Genomic DNA, 23,737 nt, shown 5'->3' with positions numbered 1-23,737 from the left:
TTTAAGGCATAACAACATATAGGTGTTCCAGGTCTAAATGGGACAGTAAGTACATACGGTAGGTGTGGAGAGGCTTATTGTCGTATCAAACAGTCATGCCTGCTTCACAATGCGGCTAGAGCCCTGTGAGATGGATTGCTGAGGTGGAGCGCTACACCTACCATCAGCTCCCCGTACTTAACACATGACTTGCCACACTCAAGCCGTGCTACTCATACGCTGGCGGTGCCCGGCATCGAACCCATGAACTTGTAACCAAGCCCAGTTAGGACTCCTAAAACAAAACAAGGCAAGAGAAACCTTAACATAATTTTTAATTAAACATCAGGCAGAATTCATAGGTATGAGCAAAGGCATTCAGTGCAATGTAATAATCCGGTCAGATTCGGGATACCAACATAAATAAAAGTACACGGATAAAAACGTTAATACATAAAAAACAAAGGCCATATCACTGACATGACATTATGTCCAAAACAACATTAAGCAAGTGTTTTTTTTTCAAACATTATAAATAATTAACTATGGATAAACTCACACCGAGTGTGACATGAAGTTATGTAGGCCAGTGCAGGTTTCTTTCTTACTTTGAGGAACAGAAAACCAGGGGCCAGTCATATTGAACTGTGCTGAAAGCCATAAAGCTTAACAATAAATAAAAGCTATCAAGCCACAATTTACAAACGGCAATGATTAAATACAGCTGTTAACCACTTGAACCCTTGGGGGGCACATTAGCCAAAAAAAGCAGATCTGCTGTATAAGCTCAGAACGTGAGATTCTGGGGTAGAAGGAAAGAAATTGGCAACTGATGACTATTTTACTAAATATAGAGGATTTAACACATTCACACCGGGAAAGCATCCCTTTGTCAGTTTTGACATTGGCATTTCCAAAGTAGCAGATATACGAGCTCAGTCACAGCACGTCATTTTGATGTTTTTGAAAACTCTTGACAGTGTGAGAACTACTGGTTTAGAAGGAATCTGTCTCAGGTCTTAATGGGTTAAGTGGTTAACTTGGGAATGTGCATTGTTTGGCAAATCAGTGATGAAAAGTAGGGTCACTTGTCTTTACCCGGTCCAGTGACTATTCATACACATACTGTACGGCTTACATGCCCTGACGTAGCTTCAGGCAATAATGATAGACGACGAACAAAAACAAATAATTCAATAGCTTCGAAAGTAAAACTCAACTTTCATGAGAAAGCCGTTTTCTATGGTGTTTCCTAAACTGCCCAATAAGTGCTAATATTACAAGTTGAAATTCCAAACCTACTGCGTAAATCAGTTTGACAAGCTTGGTGAAATGACTGCAATGGTTTCAAATACCTCAGATAGTATGGTCCACTACAGTATACATAACCTGTACTCCAAATAAATAACAATAATTCAGTCATTTCCATTGAAGTACCAAAGGTTTCCAAATAGCTGCTTGTCGACAGTCACAGTGAGCTGTGCTAGTGTGTCATGTTACAACTTACTAACAAGTCACAAATTACAGCTTTCATTTTTCATCAGAGCGCGATATGTCTCATGAACATTGTTTTATCACCACTGACAGACACGTCTGCTCTCGGCTCACTGTGAGGATGTAATGGAAGGAAAATTGGACCCATCAGTCTGAGTCACGATGTCACAATAACATAGCGAGCGTGCGATTACTGCTTCATAGATTTAAAGAAATCTTGGCAATGGTTTTAATTGTTTGGCAACCAGTTGAAATAGGGAAGTACTGTATGTTAGGAAAGGGTGGAAAGAAGAAATAGAGTAGATTATACTGCTCAACAGCAACGAAATGGAGCTGTTGACATTCATTTTATATTGGCTCGCCCTGTCTGTGTCGAAGTGCCACTGAGCAAAACCCCCGACGCCCTAAAAACTATTTCCCCTCCCACAGGGACCAGAACATTTATTTTATTTTCCTTAAAATTATTTCACTTTTTTATTTTTATATTGCAATACATAATATTGCACCACTTAAAAATATAGCCATATTAATTTGTTTCCCAAAAATGTCCCCTCCTTACAATATAACCAGCTCAAAGCATGCTGTCAACAAGCAGCTATTGAATAAAGTGATGGATTGCGAGTTGCTATGCTTTGAAATGAGAAAGGAACAGCAACACAGTAAAATCTGTGTTAATTTTAACCATTTGTAACTCTGAGAGTATACAAATGTATGTGTATACTCTCACATTTAAACTAAACTAACACTGAGGATTTTACTGTGTAGTGTCAACAACAACAACAATGCAGCAGCTGGTGACAGTTGTCAGAGCACTGAGCCTGATGAGATTACCTCCACTAGCCCTGCTTTGAGACAGGCAGGGTTTAACTAAGCATCTTGTGGCGATCAAACACAGTCTTGCGCTGTTCCTGGACCTGCTTCTTCCAGCGCTGCTGTGCCCCTTCCACTCGCTCCAGCATGGTATTGCCCCGGGCTTGGGCAGGGTCAACTGGTGGACGCATCTCCTGAACATGCAGGCACACGCACACACGTTTTAAATCAGGAACTGAACACTTATTACCACTCAAACGTCGACGTGGGCAAGTTACTTTTTTACACATTCAAACATGAGGCTGATTCTACAAATGCTTTCTAAAAACAATACTTTCAAGATTTAAAAAAAATAGTAATAATAATATTCCATCAAAGGGAACCAATTGGTTTAAAAAAAGAAAAAGTGGACTACCCAATAACAGACATACTGTACAGAGTCTGAGGAAGACCTAAGACACTGAAAACATCTCTCACCTTGGTGGCAATAAGGGCCTTTCTCAGCCCCACCCCTCTCCCATTGTTTAAATTGTGTTTAGGATCCAAGATGGCCGCAGCACCAGGATGGGGTGGTATGGGGCGGAGGTGAGCGGGCGGGGTCGACATATGCCTTTACTGGGCTGCATTCAAGACACTTGGGACCATGATCCAGTGTGCAGTAGAGGTGTTCACGGCTTCACAAGAACCAAAAATATGCAGCCGACAGTACCCGAGATCCAGACAGGTCTGTTTTATCATGGGCACTCTGGTCGGGGTCAAATGCTGTCTGTTATGATTATGCCGACCTAGGATCAGATAACTGCATCAACGCAGTATATGGGCGTGCAACGTTGCCAGCTGTCAGTTCAGTGACAAACTACTATACCTCTATGGAATAAAAAGGTTCACGAACTGTGGCGCGTGAGCTCATAGATTCCTTCTTCATCGAGGGGAAAACATGCAATTCAATATTTCATTGTCTCTTATTGCTGGCTGTGTATCTGCTGGATTCTAATTCATGGAGTAACAGTAACCTTTTTAAGACAGTAATTCATAATACTTGTGTTAACGGAATATCTCATCTCACTGAACTATTTACCGATTACGCATTCCTGTGTGTGTGTGTGTGTGTGTGTGTGTAAATGGTGCAATTATATAGCGCTTTAGTTTTATACAACGCACTTTACATAGATTGTGCAATACATTCACCACACATTCAAACAGAGTCTTGCTCAAGGACACTTCAATAGTCTACACTAACTCTGGGGGAGCCCGGGATCGAACTTGGGAACCATGTAGTTCCCATCCAGCCGCTCTACCCCTGAGCCACCACCGTCCTCTGTGTGTGTCTGTGTGTGCGCGTACCACCGAGTCCTCCTCGTTGTGCAGGGGCTGGGTGTAGGGGCCATGTTTCTGTGTGTGTCTGTGTGTGCGCGTACCTCTGAGTCCTCCTCGTTATGCAGGGGCTGGGTGTAGGGGTCATGTTTCCTCTGTGTGTGTCTGTGTGTGCGCGTACCTCCGAGTCCTCCTCGTTATGCAGGGGCTGGGTGTAGGGGTCATGTTTCCTCTGTGTGTGTGTGTGTCTGTGTGTGAGCGTACCTCCGAGTCCTCCTCGTTATGCAGGGGCTGGGTGTAGGGGTCATGTTTCCTCTGTGTGTGTCTGTGTGTGCGCGTACCTCCGAGTCCTCCTCGTTATGCAGGGGCTGGGTGTAGGGGTCACGTTTCCGGATCAGGGGGTCCACCAGGAGCAGGAACAGCATGTAGAGAAGCAGGGCTCCCACCACAGACAGGTAGATTATGATGGTCACCTGACACACACGACAGGTGTCACAACAAGATTCTATTTTTTGACAAGACTTTCAACTGTCATCAGCTGACACTGGGAAAATTGTAAGTATGTGTGTCAATTTAAAATTGACAGTTTAAGAATTTAGCAGACGCTCTTAATCCAGGGCGATATACAGTAAGCAAGAACACAATGTAATACATCAAATGCATCTAGGATCATAAGTAAACGAACCTATCATCCATCTAGCAGTAGAATATCCGTACATTGAAACTACAAACACTATAGAATGCCAGATCAATAATGATCTGGCATCGGTCTACATAAAATTCACTCTGACATATTTAGCCTTTGCATAACTTAGGCTGCAAGGTCGTAGAGTAGAGCTGTGAATCTTTGGGTGTCCCACAATTCGATTTGATTCCGATTCAACTCGATTCTCAATCCAAATTCCAGATTCCAAACGATTCTCTATTCAAAATGATTCTCGATTCAATACATAGGATTTCATCACAATCTACTCCAGCCAACAGAAGTGACTATACTACAGTTAACTTGAAAATGACTGAAGACATGATGTTTACTGTGATTAAGGTACGCTTACATTTCATATCACAAATTTCGATTTTTGGAAATTATGAAATCGTTCGTAACGGGCATCGCGATTCTAATTCGAATCGATTGACACCCCTATCGTAGAGGGCAGGCTAGGGCAAATGCTACGGAAAGTGCTACGGGGGCTACGGTGGAGTCTGAAGAGGGCCGTTTTCAAACTACGGCGGTGGACTGGGAGTGAGTCTGCACTTCCAATTGTAATGGGGAGTTCAGTTCATTCCAGTTTGGGAGCCATAAGGGAGAAGAGTCTGGGACATATGGACCATAACTTGCCCCGGATGTTTTAGTGAAGGTACTACTAGCTGGCAGGTTCTACAGCCAGGGGTTGTAGGGTTGGATCAGACTTTGAAGATATGGGGGTGCTATACCTTTGGTTGCTTTGTAGGCCAACATCAGTGAATTGTACTCTGTGCGGGCAGTAACATGGAGCCAATGGAGGGAGCGCAGAAGGGGGGAGACATGTGGAAACACTTTGCTTGCTTACAGAACACAGATCTGTTTAGAATCAGAATAATTCTGATGCTGATCTGCTCTGTGTGACAAGATGTATATGGACTTATAGCATGGCCAGATAGCTATCCGAACAATAAAGTAGGCTTTCAACTTATCTGATGCTCCAAAAACAAATTTGACAAAATACAACATTTTGATCCCTAAATGGTAAAAGGTTCCTCAGATGTAGCTGTCAAAATAAATGTTTGGAACATCAGCTGCAATCCAACTGTATTGTTTGGATACCTGTAGTCTGCATGGCCCTCTAAAATCAAAAATGAAGGTCTGGAGAAACTCATTGGAAACAGAATTAATGAGCAGCTCCCTCGTTGAGCATGGGTAAAATCATGTGATTGTGGCGATGTAGAGCGTTAGGAGGACCGTAGTACCGGTATGTCTGTGTTTTTCTGACTGGGTGGGAAGCAAAATTAGATTGAAACTGTTTAGTGTTAATCGATCAGCAAAAATGGAAGAGTAGAGACATTTATGAAAAAACATTGCTTGAGGTATGTGCACTGCACAAAAACTGCATAATTTAAAAGACATCCATCCATCTAAAACCCGACACACGTCAACCGCTTTTGTTGGCATAACATTACTTGCTGAAGCTTGTTTCACTGGGTAGTTCTGTGCACAACATCTATGGAAAAGTTCATGAACTGCCAATGGCCAAACCTCATTGAGAAAGCAAGCCTGGGATGGAATATGCCTAAACATTTAGCTACAGTACAACGTAATGAACGTTTACAACTTAAGATTCTACTGAAGATCAATATTGCTTTAACACAACCAAAGTACTGGAAAGTACAATAAAGGAAACAGGGGTTTATGTAATGCCTAACACTAACCAGACAAACAAGCATAATAGCAGCGTCAGATTACTCTGTAAAGTGCTCAGCGTTAATTTATGTATGTAACTAACCAGTAAGTACACTCACGAGTTAAATGTATACAGAAGTAGAAAGCAGCCTTTCAGAGTAAATGGGAGTCAGTAGTACCTTGATTGTGTTGCTGCTGCGTTCCTCATATTTGCACTCACACAACAGGCAGTAAGCTTCCACATCATGGCCAGGTACCGGCATAGGTTCTACCACATGGAGGCAGGTACTGGAATGATAAGTCCATAAAGATATTGCTCATCCGGAGGAGAGTGGTCAAAAGATTGCAACTACTGTAGCTATAGCAGTTCATACAAATCGATTAAGACGAAACTCCAGACACTCCAAACTCCAGAATCAAGGTTTTATTTGTCACAAACTTATATCAAGCACAAGCAGCGAAATGTTGTTCTTGGGACTTGTTCCTCAAAGAAATCGCAACATCCTAAATGTAATAACTTATTAAGGAGAAATAAATTTGATTAAAAATATATACAGTGTGAAACAAAGTAGTCTTAGACTAGTCTTAGACAGGTACATTAGCTTATCAATATGCAGCAGTTCCAGAACAAGTGTGCAGGAAACGTGCATAATGCATATCTAATCAATAGCAGCAATGTCACAGTCGAATGTGCAAAGTTCAATGCTAAAACAATACTGTTCCGTTTTTTTCAACAACTTCAACCACGACAGTAACAGAAGTACAATTCACTTAACTAGAAGATAAGTCTATAGAGCGTCGCAGTCCCGCCCCCTTTCGTGACGACATGAGACCCAGAAGTGAATTCTCTGTTCATTTTCTCCATAGGCTTTTTAAAAAGTATTTATTTAAAGACGTTTACGCCGCGGACAAAGCCAACTCGAGTTGTGACAAATCATGACAACAAACACAACATTTTGGGCCGAACAAATAATTACAAAGAAGAAAAACAACAAAAAAAGAAAGTGTTGTAACCTGCCATTTTCTTCTTATTTGTTGTCATGATTTGTCACAACTCGAGTTGGCTTTGTACGAGGCTTAAAAGGTCTTTAAATAAATACTTTTTGAAATGTCTATGAGGAAAATGAACGGGAATAATTTCCTGGGCCCTGGTAGGGGGCAGGACTGCGACTCTATTGCCTCACACCCAGAACGCAGGATGACTTTCAATTGTCAAACATCTCTGCCCAAAGAGGAAGTAAACTAACCAGTGCTTATTATATTATACTTAGAATTACATTTTCCCTAAAACACTGAATATTATTGTTCCTGATAATAAGGTCTAGGGGGACAGGGGTATATTATACTTTTGTTTTTGTATAAGGTGTATACATGATTTTTGTATATTTGTTCCAAATTATTGATTATCTTTTAATATGAAACACTTTGATTTTATGGTTATTAAAGGTGCTGTACAGAAAAACCAGCCTGACTTCTTACCAGTCTTTCTGGGAGACATTCCTGTTGTAGATATGACCTGTGATGTTCCTGTAAGGCGGGCAGATACACTTGCAGCGCACATCCTCAAAGTTCTGTGGATTGGGAGGAAATTAACCATTATACAATTATCTTTTTTTCTTTCTTTCTTTACTTTCTTCAGCATTTACAATTTTTCCTTCTACTCCACTACATCTCAGAAGAAGATATTTAATATTTTACTCCACTGCAATTGAAAACGGTACTATAGTTAATTCGTAGATTTGGTTTACAAAACATACATGAACCACTTCAGCCTACCCCTACATACATATCGGCCCATTTGAAAATAGCAGAGCAATTGCAAAAAGTAGCTCACAAACATGTCATACGGTGGATTTTTATGAAACAAACACTTTGCAGATTGAAAGAGGATAATGAAAGCGTGACCTACAGCTGCAATGTTGGTGATTTTAACGATATGAGCAGATCTGAAATTCGATTTGGATAAATGGGCTGTCAATGGAGGTATTGTAACTCTAGATTCATCCATTATAAACTAAATCTACTGTTGCAAATTTCGGCTACAGAGCTACAAGCTTTTGTAGATTTCAAAAATATTTTTTGAAATACATTTTTGAACTTGTGATTTATGAATGGGACATTCTGCACAATACACTACTTAATAAATTGCACTTTTAAGTAAATTTTTATGCTAAATTTGCCAATATACCTTTCATTTGTACAGTTTTGAATACAGGACCTTTACTTGTAACAAACAGGGCATATCTACATTGCAGTATTATACTATTTATACGTTTCCCCCCCTCCCCCCAATCCCCATACGTAAATCACTGCTAAGAACACCTGCCACTACATTGATACACCTACCTTAGCCTCTGCAATAACAGCATACTTAGACAGCAGGAACACAATCAGGGTTGTGGACGTGATTAAACACGCAGACGACATTTTCCACCCACTGCTGCAGAAAAAGGAAAATCAGCCACAGAAGAACCAAAACACATTAGTCATTGGTAATAATAATAATGCTATAGCAGGCCAAATTCTAGCTATAGTTAAAATAGCCTCGCATTTATTTTGCTGCGACAGTTAAATCTAGAAACGTTTTATGTAAAAGATTCACGAGGAGAGCAGTGCGTTTAACTTACGTAGCGGTAATAATTGTAAATGTTGATCCAGTTATTCATTCATTATCTCAACAACAAACGGACCAATGTCACAACAACAAGCTGTCAGCCGCTGCTGCGTACGCAATTAATTATCTTCCGCTCCCTACTTCCGGGACTTCTTCCTCCCGGCTGCCGTTACACAACGAATCATGAAACATGGACTTACACTGCCACCTATTGGTTGACAGTGGAAGTAGAAATACGACCGCAATACAAAATAATTTGTAAGATAAAAAAGAGAATGTTTAAACCCTTTTCAATTATATTGACACCTGACACACACACTTATACTGAGTGATATTTTATAATGATGATAGATTAGTAGCATTAATTCATAATGCTAATCAGAGAAAGAAAATGCAATATATATTCATATTATGCTCAGAAAAGATTTGGATAAGATTGTGTGTCATGTCATGCTCATTATTTTAATTTTTTTCTTCTTACAGTCTGTTTTCTTATGTGTGTTGCATGTTTTTTAAGTGAAATCATTTAATTATTACGGAAGTATGCATGGCAATCGATCCTGTGTCAATGATGCAGGGAAGTGAACATTCCATGTACCTATAAATAAGTTTAATATCATGCAGATGTGAACTTCTAATAAACATTAAACAAGAGAGAAAAAAAAGAAAAAGATAAGATTTGCATGAATCCCATGTGTGAGTCAGACATGGTATGTGATTCATCAAAAATATTTGTCTTCATCTTCCGGTCAGCACTGTTGCATATCTTCACTTCTCTGGCTGGTGGAATTTGTTATGTCCCCACCCCAACACCCTCCCTCCAATCAATACCTCTATTTCCCGGTAATCCTGCTTTCACATCTCTCTGTATAGTAAGCTACTCATACCTTTAATAAGCCATAGAAATCAATGGCCCACAAATTCGGCTTGAACCACTTGAGCTCATGGTCATGGAGATCAATTGAGGCCATGTCTCTTTCTCAAATGAGCACTGTGTGGACAGCATGGTGCACCTTTGGCTTCCATGTCTAGTCATAGTCTGCAGTGGTTCCCAAACTTTTTCATGTCAAGGACCCCCAAATTGACACTAATTAGCCCACGGACCCCCATTTGAAGAGATATGGCAGGTCAGGGACGCACACAAGAGACCATTTTTACAGCTCTAGGACTAGCAGTGATTCTCAACCCGTTTAATTTCAAGGACCCCCAGTTTGACATTCATTAGTCTACGGACGGACCCCCATTTAATGGCATTTCTATCTCTGGGACCCCCAATTTATATTGTAAAATCAATGTTAATTAAAAATGTAAAAAATTATAGAGTTGGTTCCTAATCTATAATTCAGCTGGGGACCCCCTGTAACTCTCTCAAGGACCTCTGGGGGTCCCCGGACCCCACTTTGGGAACCACTGGTCTATAGCTATAATGACTTATGATTACACGTCCTAGGCTGTATCGCAGTGATCATCAGCCGTTTACGATTCATGATGAAGACTTGACGAAGCTCATTTATACTGTGCTGACGGACAGAAATGAAGCAAGCTGGCAACACTCCTTTTTTTAATTGTGACTGTCAAGCACATGAACACCAAACCAACTCACACTGATAGGTTATTTTGTGGTACTGTATGCAATTAAAAAATATACAGTATCCACGGGTGCAGTGCGTGCTAAGGTGCCTGGCTGGCTGCACACCACCGCAGAGGTTGTGGGTTCAAATCCAACGTGGTGAATCCGGCTTTGTCCAGCGGCTGCATCTACAACTCAAACACAATTGGCCCATGTTCGGGCAAGGGATGCCATGAGGCAGGAGGGTGATAATTGTCACTGCATGTAATCTTTTTTTTTTGTTTTGGCTTTCGCCTTTTTTTATATATTTTATATATAAATATATATAATTATTATTATGAAGTGACAGACAGTAGGCTGACAGGAAATGGGGAGAGAGATGGCATGCAGTGAGGGCCGTCGGGATCGGGAGTCGAACCAGCAGCACACTGCCAGACTGGATTACCAGCCAAAGGTGCCTGGCGCACTGAGCCACGGCCCACGGCCCAGGCCTACTGCGTCTGCATGTAATCCTACAGGGAGAAGAACTGGAACTAGCTTCCCATTTCAGGTGTCTTGGAGTCATTTTGGACTCAAACCTGACCTTCAAGAAACATATAAAAAAGTAACATGTATACAATCAACTTCAATCTGAAAAACGTCCGTCCAATCCGACCCTATTTAACAACAGAAGCTGCAAAGACATACCTTACCTTCACAGGAAGAGAGACAGCGGTTATGGTACCAGATCTGTATTCAGGGGTGACTGTGAGGTCTATATGGCAGAAAGTCTACCTTCAGTCAAAATGTTCTTTCCATCAAAGGTTGTCATATTGGAATGAGTTCCCTGTCACACTGAAGGTGATCCCCACTTTCACAGCTTTTAAAGGACAATTGAAACAGTGGCTAAAAAAACAACCAGTCTTGTGATCACATATGACTGTCAGTCCACAATAGAGTTAGCCTACCCTAGAAATAGTTTTCTTATTTTCCATGTTTGAAATGCTTATGCTGTCCTCTCATGTCTTGTTATGTCAGTTTTGTTTAGTGTTCAATGTCCGGGACTACGGATGAAAACTAGCATCTCTGCTAAATCTGGTGTATTTACATTTTTAACGTAATGTTCATTACTCTGTCCTGTCCAAATAAACAAATAAAGTAAAGTAAAGTAGCTTACACAGGCTGGGGCGTCACCCGTCAGCAGCACAGGGAGTACTGGGCGGGAGGATTAGGATGAAGGCTCTAGTCTACAACATCCTCCCGGTGGGGGCTCCTCACTGGTAGGTGAGTCAGTAAGATACAAGAGCAGTGACAATACAGAAGTGTGTGTGGGGAGGAATCAATTTTCTTTGAAACTAATGGTTGTCTGGATTTGGTACAGTTACAAAGCATGTCTGCGGCAGAGCTGTTTTGCAGACTGTGACGTATAGGTATATGGACTCCGTTCAGGTGAACAACAGAAGGGATGGGGGTGCATCCTGCAGTTATACCCCTCTCAGCCATAATTTCCCCCCACATACAAATAGATAATGAAATGAACATAATTAAATGAATGGCATTAAGCGCAATAACAAATAGATCCACCCAATTGACAAGTGGGAAAGTGCTTGCAAAGAGGCACAGACACAAAGAGCAAACACGTGTAATTGTCTCCACCAGGCCGAAGGCATGGGGGGAGAGTATGTTGCATCCAGGGAAGGTGTGTGCAAAGTTTGGCATGGATCAGGCCAACGGTGCCGGAGATTAGCTGGTAACGGATGGACAGAAGGACGGACGGACGGAAGGACGGACGGAAGGACGGACGGACGGACGGACACACGGACGGAATGCAAAACATACTCTCCCCCCATGCCTTCGGCCTGGTGGAGACAATTTTTTGGAAAGTACTGATTTGGGATTCCTGACAGACATTTTGTCATGACTGCCGCCACACCCACTCTACCCCCATCCTCCCCCTTACTCCTCTGTCATCTAATTATAGGAGTGGAGACAGGGGTCCAAGACAGGAGGCGACCAATCAAGCCACCTATAATGCCTGGGTCAACGCTTCATGCCCTGCCAGATAATCAGTCTCTGTTTGACCTAGTCTGTCGTTTTCCACCCGGGCTAGCAACATATATATCTCTTGTGTGTTATTCTGAATACTAACCTTACTTTCTCTCCTGTGTTTGCACTGACCACCTGAACCTTGGAAGTCTGCCTCATCTACCTCTGCTGTCAACCCTGTGACCCACCTGATCCACCATTGCTATTTGCTACACTCAGCTGCACTCCTATCTGAATAAGCCTCCATCCTGTCTGTCTCTGTGCTTGCACCTGGACCTGGGTTCAAACAAACAATACATTGAAACACATTGTGTGTGTGTGTGTGTGTGTGTGTGTGTGTGTGTGTGTGTGTGTGTGTGTGTGTGTGTGTGTGTGTGTGTGTGTGTGTGTGTGTGTGTGTGTGTGTTTGTATGTGTTTTTACTTGTTTGTTTGAAATCGATAAAAAAGTGTACACGACTACACAGCTTCCACTGTCCCAGTAGAGTAAACCCTTCTTAACTGGCCACAAAGTCCCAGAGGTGCATGGCGATTGGCGAGGCAGGCAGACATCCTTCTCTTCCCATGGCTCGGTCCTTCTCTTCCCATGGCTCGGAGGTTCTGGTGTCCCCAAGAGAGAGGAACGTCCAGTGTGGGTTGGCTGTCTGCCTCCACCCGGTGCCAGCCAGCTTGTAGATCTGCTATTTTTACAACTTTTACACAAATTATAAAATAGGGCATTAATTAATCAAAAAACACAAAAAGATGAAATATGGAGGTTATACAGTAGACGTCTATATGGATGTAAAAAGAAAATATAATCTTGAAAAGCAATTGCCATATAGGGTGGAAATTAATGCTATAAGCTATAAGCATGGGCATGTGCAGTGTGCACATATATGCAAGTACCCAGCTGTCTATAAAATGCCTAATAAAAATGGAAAATACTACATCAAAATTCCCCTTATAAAATGGACGAGAAAGCAGCATCAACATTTTTTCATCTGTCAAGGTTCCCCGAGTATTGATTGTGTCAATCTATAGCCTACAAGGTGGGAATGCATTAATTTTCATTGGGCTGAAAACAGCAGGCAGGTTGCCCACTAGGAGATGCTAAAAGGCCCACGGCAAAAGCCAACTAAATCCAGACCACCAGCACACACACACACACACACACACACACACACACACACACACACCAGGTAATATAGCAGCAGAGATCTTTCTATCCAGTTAAAATGTAGTCTTATGCAAAACAAGTCCATATTCCAGTTATCATAGAACCAATTAAACAAGTCCATATTCCAGTCATCATAGAACCAATTAAGCCACAGAAGAAGCACATGATGCACAGTGGTTGAGTGACATTGGAATGCGTTAATTATTCATCGTTAGAATTATGTTCACCAAAACATGTAGCAGGTCAGCATTAAACGTAATTGCGTTGTTTTCACTTTGTCAACGTAGTTACATATCTATATATATATATATATATGCTGTAGTCCAAAATATATAGTTCAAAGATAAAGCTGTCCACAAGCTGGAACGGTGTATGTATGTAGCCTGCTTGTGCCTTTATCATTCCTTTCTTTACATCCAACCTTTCACTATGGTTCTTTCTGACCTTTATCTCATCATCTGCGGTGCATTTTAGCTATCGTGTTTTCTTTTTGCAGAGGACACTGTTTGAATAACAATACTATTGCTGAGAAGAAGTGCCATTCCCCACCTTCAGTCCTCTCCTCTCCTCCTGGCTGAGGTGATACATGGTGGGCAGCAGCACTATTCTAATAGACACATGTGGTAATTACAGTAGTGGGAGGCAGCAGACAGTGTTGGTCTAGGGACAACACAAAACTATAAATCACGAGTCGCGGTTCCGCCCTCCTGAGTGTAGCCGATCACGCTCAACCAAAAAGCAATTCTGCCAACATGTGTTTGCACATTTGTCTTCATCAACAGCCGGCTTGTTTGTGGCCCTGGTGACTGCGTTTTCTCGTTCCCATGGTAATCAAACGCACGGGCGTCTCAATAGTGCACAATAGAATGGACCCTTGCGGGTCCATCTTTATGCTCTCGGGAGTTAAACTAACGCCAGAAGTCTTCCCTGTGTGTAAGTTGACATTTTCTATTTATGTAATGAGACACAACAAGATAGTCAGTATCAGATTAAGAAAAATCTCCATAAAGTCACGGAGTAAGAATTAGAAAGCACTGTTTCAGTATAAATGGAGTCGTGGCAGTGGTGTGTACACGTCATTTTTAAGTACAATGTTGAGGTGTCAGTACTTTAGTAGTATATTTTGATGCCAATACTTTCGTATGTTACTTTACTCAAGGCTACACTCTGAATTCCAGACTTGTACTTAAGTTGTAACAGACTATTTCTACTTTTACTTTTTTACTGTGAGTAGGCCTTCTTCTTCCATCACTGGTCAGTGTTACCCAGTGTTAATTTATCAATTTGTAATTGTGAGAGTGTACAAATCTCCATTTGGTTACTCTCAGTTCACTCTCAGTTTTAACATTCAGGTGTTTATGTTGCTCGAACGTGCTGCTTGGTTCCTTAACAAGTCTTAACAAGTGTTTTTCCCCCACAAGGACATTTACCTGCACCTTATGGACCCCACCTCAGTTCTAACCCTAAACCTAACCTCAGAAAAACTATACCTAATCCTAACCTTAACCCTTACTCTAACCTCAGTAAAACTATACCTAATCCTAACCTTAACCCTTACTCTAACCTCAGTAAAACTATACCTAATCCTAACCTTAACCCTTACCCTAACTATACCTGCCTGGGTGCCAATCAGACACATGGTAGGCCTATCCTATAATGTCACACACACACACACACACACACACACACACACACACACACACACACACACACACACACACACACACACACACACACACACACACACACACACACACACACACACACACACACACACACACCCCTGTGCAAAATGTATAGCAAAATAAGTCATGCTTTTCAAGGATTCATCAGAAAGTGTGAAGTGACACCCAAAGTGTGACACGTTTTGATCAAATGTGAGGTATATAAGTTGTTCAGGCATACCACAGCCTATATAATGCATGTAACACATTGCCGTAAACAACATGATTATCAGCAATTTCATCAGTGTATTTAAAAATGTACATTTAACTAAAAGTTAAAGTTTTTTCTAAATGCATGAATACTAAATATTATTATAAATATAGCTGTAGAGTAGACCTACAATTTATTTTAACCTGCTCCGCAGAGCCCACTGGCCTTTAGTGTGCAGGGTGACTCCGGGTAAAGTGTTTGATCCAAACAGACAGCTGCCAGCAACCCAGCTGAGCCTGTGCAGGGGAGAAGGTGTCTGCTGAGGACTTTGTGTCAGCAAGGTGAAAGCTGAGCACAGCTACACTGAGCTAAGCTGAGATAGATGCGGAGGAGAGAGCATGTGCTCTCGCCTCTAAGGGACATCGATTCTTAGTGAAGGAAACGGAGACTGCTGGAGCAGGAGACTCAGCCAGACAGAACATGAAAGCCAGGATCGGCCATGACACATGATGGACACACACGTGGTCTAAGACAGCCTCTTGCTATAACCCCCTCCCTGTTGCCCCATGCTCACTATTTTTCCCTCAGCAGCACCTCAGGTAAAACAATAAGTCAGAAAACAGTGGAGATGAGATGATGTTTGAATCACAGCAGCTATACCATTTGGACTCTGCGACTGCATAATGAGCGGCTCTTGACGTTCCTTAAGGATACAATTAATGAAATTATCTCTGCGTGCTTGGGATGGCGGGGGAAAAAGGCAACCTGACGTAAATTCACATGCATCTCACATGAGCACATGGGCAGAGAGACAGTCGGAAGCAATAGCAAGAAATAAAAGGAGACGTAAATTGAGAGGTGGATAAATAGCTGTGGGGAAGGACGGAACTTTGTTGTCGGAAATAAAGGAGAGAGAGGAAGGCTTTGGTCTTGGTAAAAAGCTGCCAGAGGGGGTTTAACAGGGCTTGGCAGGCCGGTCGATAAACTGTCAGCCCCTTAATGTCCACAGTCCTAATGACAGCACCACCATAAGACTGATTCACAAAGACAACGGACGGAATCTATAAGGACAAGTGCTCCACACCTGGTTAACCCAGGGATATGCAACTTGCTGCATGTGGCTCTTACTGTATATTATGCCCACTCCCCTGGCTCCCAGTTGCTTTGGCAAAGACGTATGTCAAGAAAAAGTCAAGATAATGTTGTACTACTTGTAATACTCTGTTACAAGTGAAAGTGAAACCCTAAAATAGGGATGACAGATATCACGTGGTTAATCAAGACAATGCATACATAAGAGTAATCGTCAGACAGAATTTGTCAGACTTTTATTGGGAGGATGGCCCCTTGAGATGCAGGATCTCGTTTTAGTCCTATACACATAACTACAACATTATTAAGTACACAATACACAAAACATATATAGACAGTATTGAGCCAGTCGAGGTGATAGGGATTTTGTAATCCAAAGTAATCCTATGTTCGACGAGGGATTAGGCATTTAGTCAAAGTAATCGCAATTTCTCTTAATTATCAAATATTATAGTTGTAACATTACTACTAAACTCTATATTTTAACTTTGACTGAGCCTATTTATACTGAAGATTTGGTATTCACTTCAACTGTATGTTACTTCAAGGCATCGGGGCCAACATGGTCATCAATGGTCAGAAAGAGTCAGGGTTTAGTTTGGCAATAGCCTTGACAGATACGAGAATGTTGTCAGGTTCAATCGTGTTTGCCATCAGTTGGTGGTAGCAGGGGTAGTGTGTGTGTGTGTGTGTGTGTGTGTGTGTGTGTGTGTGTGTGTGTGTGTGTGTGTGTGTGTGTGTGTGTGTGTGTGTGTGTGTGTGTGTGTGTGTGTGTTCTGGGGTCTGCCTATCCCAGCTGTGGCTCACATCTGCAGGAACAGGCAGTGGCTGGTGTCCCCTCCCCAGTCCCCAGCTCCTCCGAATGCCACCGCAACTCACTGTCCTCTTCCCTGCCTAGTGCATGCACTGCAATCTGACCTATAGCAGCTCTGCGTCAAGCCATACTACATACTGTACAGTACACCATTACCGGGTCCCCCTCACCCTTTGGCACCCCCCAAGGGAGGCCCAGCAGACTCCAGTTTGGGAAAAACGGATTGATTCGTTACAGGAAATAGACAAACCAAAACAATATAGGTACACATGCCATTGGACGATACAAAGGTACAATACATGCCTCTAATATACAATGCAATTACCGGCAAACATCTGCCACGCCTTGACCAAATGAGGGATTAATTTTCCTCTCTACTTCTCCTCTCCTCCCTTTTTCATTGTCTGCCTTTCTTTGAAAGCAAAAAATAAATAACAGAAATAAATAAATAACAGCTTGCTGTGTATCAGCTGTAAACAGGATGATCTGAGACCAAAGTTGTCATATCACAGCTTCTGTAATCAATAGAGCCCTGCTTTCTCTCCCTCTAATCTCCCCACATGTGTGGAGTCAGCTCAGGCTGACTGGGCACAGCAGAGGGCCATGGAAAGCAGGGAGGGAGGGAGGGAGGGGATGAGAGGGAGGAAGGGACAGAGGCTAAGGCTAATTTATACTTCATCGAGCGACCGTGTTGGCCGTCAAAGATGAAGCATTTTCGACACTTCTTCAGTTGAGAATAAGATGTTTGTGTTGGGCCGACCCAGTCGATTCCAGTCACTTGCCTTACAAGTAACAGACATAAGACAATAACAGAAGAGCCTGTATGGATGCAGCACGGGAAAACCTGGCGGGGACAGCAAGATTCACCTCTTTCTGCACACATAGAGGTTGTGGTTTAGTGGGAATCGAATCGCGGGTATCACAACACTAAGATTCAGCCATAAACAACATTACAAATCTCACACTTGTTGAAATGCTGCATATGCTGTGTTCTTTACTCATAAGACTATCTCGTTTTTAGCTTTCCCACTCTCCATTTGGAATTTAGTTTGGGTTTTTATTAGATGCAATTCCCTGGGCCAAATTAATGCCCTCGATCTCTTCCACTCCTTGGCTACCAAGTACTGTATGCATTAGTTTGCCTACACAGCTACAGTACCCCACTCTGTTGAATACATATATCAATCATGTCTCATGTCTTGGGGTGCCCGCTGGCCTAGCGGTCCAGGCGCATGCCACATATAGGCTCTGGCCTGACAGCGCATTGTGTGTTCGAGTCCCGTTCATGACTACATTTGCTGCTTGTCTCTCCCCGACAGCTCCCTCCCTCTTTCCTGTCCATCTTCACTGTAATTATCAATAAAGGCACAGAAAAAATCTTTCAAAAAATGTCTCACTCGTCTACACTACAGTAACATCAACATGGCTCTTTCTTAACCACAAACCCTAAGCGTCCCTAGGACAAACAAAAATAGCAGATTGTCAAGATCACAATGCATCACATTGCGACACACAATATGAAGATATTAAGTGTAGTAAATAAAAGAAAACAGTAAAGCCTAGTACAGAGTAGACCCCTGGGGTACTCCAAGTATATACTGTAGGGTTTAAGAGGTTAAAACTGGGAGGTGACTGAGAGTCCGGTTAAGGCGCACTGCAGTCAAAGAGGGGAGATAGATAGATAGATAGATAGATAGATAGATAGATAGATAGATAGATAGATAGATAGATATGGATAGATGGATAGATATGGGAGAAGTGTGCACTGGCGAAGTGGAGGTTTAGAGAAGGGAGAGGTAGAGACAATACGGCAAAAAGAGGGAGAAAGAGGGTAAAAGAGAGGAGAGAGGCATGGAACAGGGAGGAGGAGGTGTGGGCGGGTGGGGGAGACGCTCCACTGCCTGGCTGACAAACAGAGGGTCCCTCCAGAGCCAGGCAGATGAGAAGGAGAGGAGGAGAAAAAAGACGGAGCAGGGCGAGAGAGGAGGGGAGTTTGATGTGGGCAGTCAACCCCACCACCCTCCTCCGCCAGTCTTTCCCTTCACTCCCTCCACCCACTTGCAGCAGAAAATCTATGCGTGCTTTCTTAGTATTCCTCCCATCTCTTGTGAGGGCTCTGTGGAGGGACGAGCAGACAAGTAGACTGCTAGTGAGGCTCTGGCTGGGTGTGATGCTGGCTGGGAGAACGGACGGGGGTTATTATTTTATTTTTTTCATTTTAGGGGGGTTTGTTTGCCTAGGGCTGACAGGACAGACAAAGCGTCGAGCCAGTTGAAAGCCCCCACCAGGGACCCGCAAGGCCGGACACGTCCTCTTTCTACGCTTCTTTCCCCCTTTCTTCTTCTCTGCCTCCTCCTTCTATTTTCTTTCCTCAGCTGCAGATCAAGCCACTGCTCTGCTGTGCTCTGCTGTTCTGTGCTTTGCTGTGTGGCCGTCTCTTCCCAGACGGGCCAGAATGTTCGGATTGAACTGCTGGAGAAGAGCCTGTGGTCGTGCAAAATCAATTTAGTGCATTGGTGTATGCCTTAGCTTCATGCTAGGTAGGCATACATACAGTAGTGTGATGCAATGTCTCTAGACTGGTTCTCAGAAGACTGAACAACAAGATGGAAGGAGCCTGCTGGTTTGTCGGTCAGGGATCAATCAGAAGGTTGACAAAGGGTCCATTAGGTGTCCCAGTGGCATACAGTCCTCTAGTCTATCACTATCACCCATTAGGCCACAATTTTCACTTTCATACAAGATATCTCAAATATTTTCATAGAATTTGCTGTGCTCATTTAGACTCCCCAGATGACTCGCCATTCTAATTTGGATGATCCAATGGCTTTTGCTTTAGTGCCTCCCTTAGGCCAACATTTGCAAATGCACACACAAAATATCTCAAAATGTCATGAAACTTGTCATGAAAGGTAGCACTCGGCTACCTTTCCCCTAGAACCATACTTAAGCCAAACTTTCCACACACACAAATCCTCAAAATTGATTTGAATTTTTCTGAGCATGGTGCATTCATGTGCCCTGGAAGATGAACCCCCTAATAATTTGAGTGGCTTCATAACGTGTCCTCTACAGTGCCACCCTCAGGCCAAAATAGCAACCTTTCACACATCATAATTATCTCACAATTTAATAGGCAGCTTCCAGGATGGAGCCCGTGGATTTTTTCCTCTGTAGAGCCAGCCAGCCGTTGTTAAATTTCCAGTTTAGCGTAAGGTGCAGCATGCAGACTGTTAGTAGTGCTTTTAGATTCTCAGTCTTGTAGTGCAGATGTAGTGCTTGCCATACATATTCCCATGGCCTGAAGACTTGCATCACACATACTGTACCTTAACAAGAGAGTCTAAAAGCCCTGCTAGAGTCCCCTAGAGACCATGCAGCTCCATAGGTTTCTTCTAGCGTGAGGTCTCTTCCTACAATCAGACTCTAATGGTTAGGGTTCCTCCTCTGGGGACTAGTATGAATGACCATTTATGTCAATCCACCAATTTGATTTAGAGATATCCTGTTCTTTTTGAGTGGAAATTCATCACTGCTAAAACTGAGACACACACAACTCTGCCACCCTCTCCTATAAAGTAGCACATTCCTCTGTCACCTTGAGCGTCGCTCGTCATGCCTGTGTGATTGCGCTAAAGGTCACAGCTTGTAGCCACTGTCATTAGCTGTCACTCTCCCACACTCCCTTGCTCTCCCTCTTCAACTCGCTCTCTGTCATGCATTTCTTTCCTTGGCTCGGAAGACAGATCAAAGTGCCATCCTTAGTTGGCTTTGAAGGTTAAGAGCAGAGAGTGAAGTGATACCCTGCTGCAGAATGGACCCACCACGTGTGCGTGCGTGGTGCGTGTGTGCAGCGCGTGGGTGTGTGTGTGTGTGGGTGTGTGTGTGTGTGTGTGTGTGACACATATGACATCTGATATACCATCAGTATTACAAAGCTGTAGATCAAGATATCTCTTCGTGGGAACTGAGTGTCTTTAACCGTTACGATCTTTTACACAGTATAAAGCCTGTTACAATTACAGCTTTTTTATCTGAAGATCAGATTTGATCTATAGTACTATTAGTACGGTGTGGCCCCCTGAGGATCCATCCTATTGCCTTTAGATACACACTGAGGAAGGTGTTGTGATTGTCCGTGATCTGATGCACAATATGCAATAAATGTACCATTAATGGACTTTGGAGTGCTGGCTGTCTCTCTCTTTAACAGTGATTCTTTGTGAGCCGTGCACCCGGTAATCTGCATTTTTGTATTGAGTTGTATCGTTTTTTCTCCTTCTATGCACAACTGTGAATACCCATGCAATAAAATGTTGTTTAAGACGAATGCCACCAGAAACAGTATAAATTAAATTATTGATTAAATGAAAGACAACACAGGTACTGTAGGACCCATGCAACATTGCGTGCCACCACATACTGTAGGCTACAGTGCAATCACACATGACTTAATTGAAAAGTGCTTTATTGAGAGGAGACGGAGAGCAAGAAAGAGGAGAATAAATAAAGAGACAGCAAACACAGGTGTGGCGTTTTTATCAGTCAGGGAGGTGAGGGGTAATCACGGCAAACTTTAATCAGATCAGATCAATTATTCATGGTCAGGGGCCTAGCGAGACGATTTCTAAAATACCACCCCTCTCTCTGACAGCCCTGGATGAATTATTCAGGCTGCATTTACACAAAGAACTCCATCTCTGATACCTGATCAGTCAGTTAGAAACATCATGCTACGGGGAATGTCAATTAGAAATATGGAAATGGGTCTCCAGATACCTTTATGATAAAAAAATCAAATAATAATAAGATACAGAACAAGGAGTGACTCAATAAAAAACACACAATAAAGGAGCCCTGACTTCATTCTAAAGTTTCCAGTCGTGGCGAGCATTATCACACCCGTTCAGACTAGGTCAGGAGTCTCTTTCAAAGAGGACCACCTTGAACAAGTTTGAATTATTAACAGAGCTGAGGTCATAATAAGCTTCTTGGTATTGTCCACTACCCTTCCACCATCTCACCAGCACCCTGACCGAGATGGAGGCTTCCACCATCTCACCAGCACCCTGACCGAGATGGAGGCTTCCACCATCTCACCAGCACCCTGACCGAGATGGAGGCTTCCACCATCTCACCAGCACCCTGATCGAGATGGAGGCTTCCAACATCTCACCAGCACCCTGACCGTCTCGACTGAGGTGAAGGCTTTCATCATTTCGTCAACATGCTGAATGAGATAGAGGATAAACCCTAAAAAGTCTCCACCACCCCCACATCTGAGGACATATCCACCACAAAGGAAAGAGAGAGAGAGAGAAGGAGGGAGAGAAGGAGGGAGGGAGAGAGGTATAGGATGAAGTGGTAGAGGGGTGGTCAGGCAGGGAGAGGTAGATAAATAGACAGTGGGATAAGGGGAAAGTGTAATTCTTGCCCAGAACAATTTATCTTTAAGTCCCCGACAGCCACTAGCCATAAGTCACCAAATGATCACTCTCAATAATTCACGGAAATCCCTCATGTCCGCCCATCCCGTCCCTGCCCTTGTAACACATTCCCATGAAACGAGGTCAAACCGCTGTCCATTGACACCTGCCACGCGCTTTTTCACCGAGTCTGACTGGAGCGCGGCGTCACATTGGAGGTTGGAGTGAAGTGCAGAACACGCGGTCCATTCCTCCCACTGTTTCTTAGTGATCCCGCATCTATCTGACCGCATTAATGAGCCAACACTATTGATATCTCCATGGGAACGTCCCGCTGCATCCCTGATAGTACAATTCACAGCTGTTTTCTTCTTACCATGCTGAAGCTTGTGAGCTGAGCGAGTGCAAGAGATGGGTTTGTCAATAGAAAACGTATTGGGCTATGGGTGTCTATTGGGTGTAATATTGGGTGTCTATATATGGAAGTATTGCTGAATGTGCCAAATGCCAGATACATGTCTATGGCTATGAAATGTGGGTGTAAGGCAGTTCCCAACCAGTGTGAGGGATCATACTGCCGGAGAGGCAGAAAGAAATGTTAATCACAGCCCTTTTCTATTGCCAAGTATGAGTTTCATATTTTCTTTGGCATCTGGTGCTGTGACAACCATACAAAAAGGGGGGGGGGGGGGGGAGAAGAAACAACGAAACAACAATGACAAAGTGCAGGAAAACGCAGGATGCTGCAGAACATACTGTACATACGTTACAGTACCACGTAGTACTACAGAGAACAGAACATACTGTAACGTTACAGTACCACGTAGTACTACAGAGAACAGAACATACTGTACATACGTTACAGTACAACGTACAGTAGTACTACAGAGAACAGAACATTCTGTAACGTTACAGTACCACATACAGTAGTACTACAGAGAACAGAACATTCTGTAACGTTACAGTACCACATACAGTAGTACTACAGAGAACAGAACAGACTGTACATACGTTACAGTACCACGTACAGTAGTACTACAGAGAACAGAACATTCTGTAACGTTACAGTACCACGTAGTACTACAGAGAACAGAACAGACTGTAACGTTACAGTACCACGTACAGTAGTACTACAGAGAACAGAACAGACTGTAACGTTACAGTACCACGTACAGTAGTACTACAGAGAA

General features: G+C 42.9%; 1 protein-coding gene across 2 annotated transcripts; it reads right to left on the bottom strand.

Moving 5' to 3' along the window:
- Nucleotides 1-299: 299 nt before the first annotated feature.
- On the bottom strand, nucleotides 300-8,713 carry tmem9 (transmembrane protein 9). 2 transcript variants are annotated; one of them, XM_080764790.1, is made up of 6 exons: nucleotides 8,602-8,713; nucleotides 8,321-8,414; nucleotides 7,454-7,545; nucleotides 6,154-6,262; nucleotides 3,939-4,070; nucleotides 300-2,477 (listed from the first exon to the last, which is right to left on the bottom strand). In XM_080764790.1, the coding sequence occupies exons 2-6, from the start codon at nucleotides 8,399-8,401 to the stop codon at nucleotides 2,337-2,339; spliced, it is 555 nt and encodes a 184-aa protein (XP_080620916.1). In that variant the 5' UTR covers nucleotides 8,402-8,414; nucleotides 8,602-8,713; the 3' UTR covers nucleotides 300-2,336. The 2 variants fall into 2 exon arrangements, with proteins under 2 accessions (XP_080620916.1, XP_080620915.1); XM_080764789.1 differs by having other exon boundaries at nucleotides 8,321-8,411.
- Nucleotides 8,714-23,737: the final 15,024 nt, after the last annotated feature.

The sequence above is a fragment of the Protomyctophum bolini genome (assembly GCF_963924005.1).
Source record: "Protomyctophum bolini genome assembly, chromosome: 5".
In the NCBI taxonomy this organism is placed as follows: domain Eukaryota; kingdom Metazoa; phylum Chordata; class Actinopteri; order Myctophiformes; family Myctophidae; genus Protomyctophum; species Protomyctophum bolini.
This window is presented reverse-complemented; position numbering and strand designations above follow the sequence as displayed.

Excerpts from the sequence above, each read along its gene's own strand:
- tmem9 (XM_080764790.1), bottom strand. The coding sequence starts at position 8,401 with ATGTCGTCTGCGTGTTTAATCACGTCCACAACCCTGATTGTGTTCCTG. Across the intron at positions 4,071-6,153 it reads GCAGCAGCAACACAATCAAG|GTGACCATCATAATCTACCT; the intron begins GTACTACTGACT and ends CGTGTGTGTCAG. Across the intron at positions 2,478-3,938 it reads ATAACGAGGAGGACTCGGAG|GAGATGCGTCCACCAGTTGA; the intron begins GTACGCGCACAC and ends CTGCATGTTCAG.